The sequence below is a fragment of the Antrostomus carolinensis genome, unplaced genomic scaffold, assembly GCF_000700745.2.
Source record: "Antrostomus carolinensis isolate BGI_N321 unplaced genomic scaffold, ASM70074v2 scaffold26078, whole genome shotgun sequence".
Taxonomy (NCBI): Eukaryota; Metazoa; Chordata; class Aves; order Caprimulgiformes; family Caprimulgidae; genus Antrostomus; species Antrostomus carolinensis.
This window is the reverse complement of record NW_010332693.1, coordinates 1-4124: the sequence shown is the minus strand read 5'-3', so window position 1 is coordinate 4124 and position 4124 is coordinate 1. Positions and strand designations below refer to the sequence as shown.

The 4124-nt window shown below is 55.1% G+C and overlaps 1 protein-coding gene across 1 annotated transcript in view; it reads right to left on the bottom strand.

Annotated features, from left to right (window-relative positions):
* LOC104529328 (nephrocystin-4) overlaps nucleotides 1-3753 on the bottom strand; it is a gene marked incomplete at its 3' end in the record, with an annotated part of 14416 nt that extends 10663 nt beyond the window's left edge. The window contains exons 1-5 of the mRNA XM_029086393.1: nucleotides 3619-3753; nucleotides 2946-3077; nucleotides 897-1069; nucleotides 513-577; nucleotides 29-184 (exon numbers count right to left, since the gene is read on the bottom strand). Coding sequence (XP_028942226.1) covers nucleotides 29-184; nucleotides 513-577; nucleotides 897-1069; nucleotides 2946-3077; nucleotides 3619-3753 — 661 coding nt within the window. The remainder of the gene's footprint in view (nucleotides 1-28; nucleotides 185-512; nucleotides 578-896; nucleotides 1070-2945; nucleotides 3078-3618) is intronic.
* Between the last annotated feature and the right edge of the window lie 371 nt (nucleotides 3754-4124).

Genomic DNA, 4124 nt, shown 5'->3' with positions numbered 1-4124 from the left:
GCAACAGGGAAAGGGAAGGAGCCCTTACTCGTGTCTCCCTGCACAGGCAGCAAGCCAGGAACATTCTGCAGCCCAGATATCAGAAGGTTTTCGGGAAGGAGGTGAAATATTGTCTCCAAGGGCTGGTGGGGCTTCAGGGAGTACTGCAGGTGGCTCTTCTCCATCACTGTCAGGTATTTGTTCTCTGAAGAAGAGAAAACATCCCCAAATTACTAAAACCAGGGGAGACAGCTTCACAGTTTAAGAAATCACTATCCATGAACACACATGTTGGGAACAAAGCAAAACCTGGGTTTGGCCAGCCAGGGTCTTCCCATCTGGCCCATCCACTTAGCACTACCAGGGCACGGACCACCAACCAGACACACACGAATTTATAGTTCATTCCCTCCATCATTTTGCTTTGAAAACCTCCACCTCTGTGAGCTCTGGCCCACAGACAGAGCAAAGCTCATTTAGATAAGAGGAGTCACCAAGAAGAGAGTGAGATGCAATATCTTGCTGTTACTCACTTTCCATGGGGTCCTGAAAGCGTGGGTGCAGCAGAGCACGTGGCGTCCCATGGTACAGCTTCAGCCTGAAAGCAAAGAGCAGTGGTCAGTAAATCCACCCTGAAACATGACTTCACCTTCCACAATGACTCTGCTCAACTGTAAGAAACTGCCCTCCCATGCTGCTCCCATGGTAATAACCCTTTATCCTCTAGGGAAAGGACAGGCACTGCTCACAAAGCCCCAGCAGTGAAGAACACTACTGTCCTCAGTGCCAGCGCTGCTTCCGCAGCCCCAGGACCCCCCTTTCTCCCCAGGAACACCCCTTCTCCCCCCTCAGCCTCCATGCACATTGCCACCCCAATTCCCAGCATGTCCCATCACGCAGCAGTGGAGGGGACCTACGCTCTGTCCTCGGTGACTGGGTCTGTCGCCTCGGACCCGCTGCCAAAGATGGGGATGATCCCAAAGCCGCAGGAGAGGTGCTGAGAGTCCCCATCCCCCTTCCCAGCCGTGGTCACCACTTCCACAACAGCAGCGATGGCAGGGTGGTTCAGGGAGGTGTGGAAGTAAACAGTCTGGGATGGGAAAGAGAGAGAAAGGTTATTTCAGAGCTGAGGTAGAGCACTAACTGCTGCACCTGGACAGCCAGCAGCACAACCAGAACACCCATTAGAACTTCCAGACAGCAGCTTCTGGCAAGTGACCTGCAGCACTGCTCAGAAATCTCGACCTCCAAAGTCCCAAGCATCATTATCTTTTTTTTTGTGGTTAACAACCATTTTCCAGAGTAACTCACAGGCTGCAGACCCTGTAAGAGTGGGATTCAGCACACCCTTGACCCACTCATCATCATGAGCCCCACACTGGAAAAGCCAAAGGAGTTGGAAACCCTCCTGCTGCAGGGAGATAGGGGTGGCCTGGACCTGAAGGCAGGAGGGGACAGGACACAGGTCACCTCCTCAGGACAGGATTTAAAGCCAGGTTAATCTTTCTATTAAAAACTCATTACCGTGGTGTCCCAGGGAAAACGTTGACTGTAATCACAGGCTGTCAGGAAGGGATAACGGAGAGAGACATTACCACAGCAGCCCAGGGAAATAAATCCTTATTCTATTATCTTTTATTGCAAAACGCTGATATAATGACTGCTGGCTGCAAACCCATGGCTCACTGTGCAGTGACCTGAACTCTTACAACACTAAATGGATGAATGTCACGAAGTTTAAAGGTCCCAGCCCTCAGCTGAGGTGGCAGCTGGTCACATCACACCCACAGACCCCTCTCCTCTGCCTCATCATCGCCTCTGCGAGACCCCGAGTGCTGCGGTTGTGCCGTGAGCATGCAGTGCAGCCTGCCAGGGATGGGCAAGGCAACGTGGTGAGATGCAGCCCCCTCACACCCCAAAGCTCCTGCCAACCACTCCCATCCACAAACCAAACACCGGGAAGCTGCAGACGCAGGGATGCTGCTCGGAAAGGCGGCTCCCAGCCCGGGAGCAGCACCACGTTGCTCTCTCTGCAGCACTCGCTGCCATAGCTTTCCTCCATCCCTCTTCAAAAGAGCAGGGCTTGGCCAGTAATTCAAACATAAAACACTTCAGGAAGACATGCAGGAGACAACACCCCCCAGATATCATTTAAATAAATCAGTTTGTGCTGCACTCCAGTGCTTTGGAGGAGATGGAAACTAAAATTATAACTGGAAAACACGACACCTCTGCAGGGACCTGCCATCTCCTGCTTGGCCAGAGCTTCAGGGCAGCTGGATCTCCCCGGGGAGCCCCAGAGAACCCTGCAAGGCTCTTGGGAAGAGAGGGCACTCTGGTTTGCCGGCACCAGCAGCAGATGGAAGCATGGCTTTGGGTAAACTGCTCCCAGGCAAGGAGGGAAAACTGCTGCTCCTTCCCTTCCCTCCCGCTCGTGGAGGAACACTGCTCTCTGCCGCCAGCTCTGACCGCAGCAGGCAGCACACACACCCCATCACCCAGCCCCAGGCAGCCCCAAAACCCAGCTCCCCACTCCAACAAACTGGGCATGAAAGCTGAATAACCAGACAGTGTCTGGGATGCACCTGAACAAAGGATGTGGAGCTGGGGCAGGGAGAAGGGCTGGCTGCTGCTGCTGTGCCGGGAATGAACCGCTGCAGAGAAGGATGAGCGGCAAACCCAGCCTGTGCTCACTCCAGCCCTGCTGCTTTAACAGGCTCAGTGCTGACTGCAGGCTCCCTGAGCTCTCCCAGCCCAGCCTGACAGAGCAAACCAGCACCAGAGGAGAGCAGCTCCAGGCTGAACTCGAGCAAAGACAGCTTTTCCCCTCATGCATTAAAAACCTCCCTGGCTCCTGCAGCTCTGGCAAGGGATGGCTGCCCCCACCCACCTCTCACTGCCCCTTCCCCAGACCCAGCTGGCACAGCCACTCCCCTGCCCACCCCACACAGACCCCAGCACCCCACCTCATTGAAAGCCACCCTGGCTGGGCGTGGTGGGGTGCTGCGGGCAGCTCTCCGGCCGCTCCTCCACGTCCTCCCGAAGAAATGGTGGTAGGTGGCATCGAAGAGGGAGAGGCGCAGCTGGTACTCGGCTCCCTGCAAGGAACAGGACAGGGGGCACTGGTGTTGGGGGCTACTCAGGGACACACTGGCTCATCAGCCCCAGGAAACACACTTGAGGAAGAGAGGACAGGTAATTCCTGTTTTCTAATTGATGCCCCAATCAGGCAGGTGGCTGTGCAGCACTGTGAGTGTTGCTGGGGAACCTGCTGGCAAGGCAGAGGCTCAACAAGCAAAGTAAAAGTGGGAAAACTGAATATTAAACAGATAACAAAGGGGCAGCAGACTTTTAAAGTGCTACCTGAGGATTTTTTAAATTAAAAATGCTTCCCTAAATTGAAAATTAACAAAAAATAAATTAATTAATTAAACACTAATTCAGGTTTGCAGGTAAAAGCACAGGGGATTGAGGCACAGCTCCAGTTTGGCTTTCCAGGAGATTTATAGTTCATTCCCTCCATCATTTTACTTTGAAAACCTCCACCTCTGTGAGCTCTGGCCCACAGACAGAGCAAAGCCCAGCAGCAGGCAGAAAGCAAAGGCTCAGCGAGGCAGCAGGGCCATCGAGCCCCCTTACCTGGGTGAGGGCAGCCCCTTCCAGGTGCTTCAGGACACAGCGGAAGGCGGTGGAGCCGGGCGGACGAGCCCGTCTGCGCTGGCAGTGCGGCGGGAGAGCGAGGTTCTGCAGGAACACCCTCTCCCACTCACTCATCCTGCTCCTCCAAGGTCACCTCTGGAGCTGGCTACGGGGAGCGCTGGGCTGGAGAACAGAGTAGGGAGATGCACACTCCAGGAACGCGCTCCTGGACCCCGGGGTCACACACAGGGACAACCCCAACGGGGCGTGTTTGAAAGGGCTGTGGGACCTGTGGCACCCATGCAGCGACGTGGCCTTCCCATGGGAGGGGGACAGCTTGACCGGGTGTCCCCCCAAGCCCCAGGGTACAACTGAGGGGTGACAAGGGGATGGGGAGCAGCCCCACCAGCCACTGCTCCTCCCATACAACAAAACCCATATGTGCAAGTACGTGTGTAGAGACCCACACGTGTATTGAGCCGGGCCAGGGAGGGGATGGTCCTGCT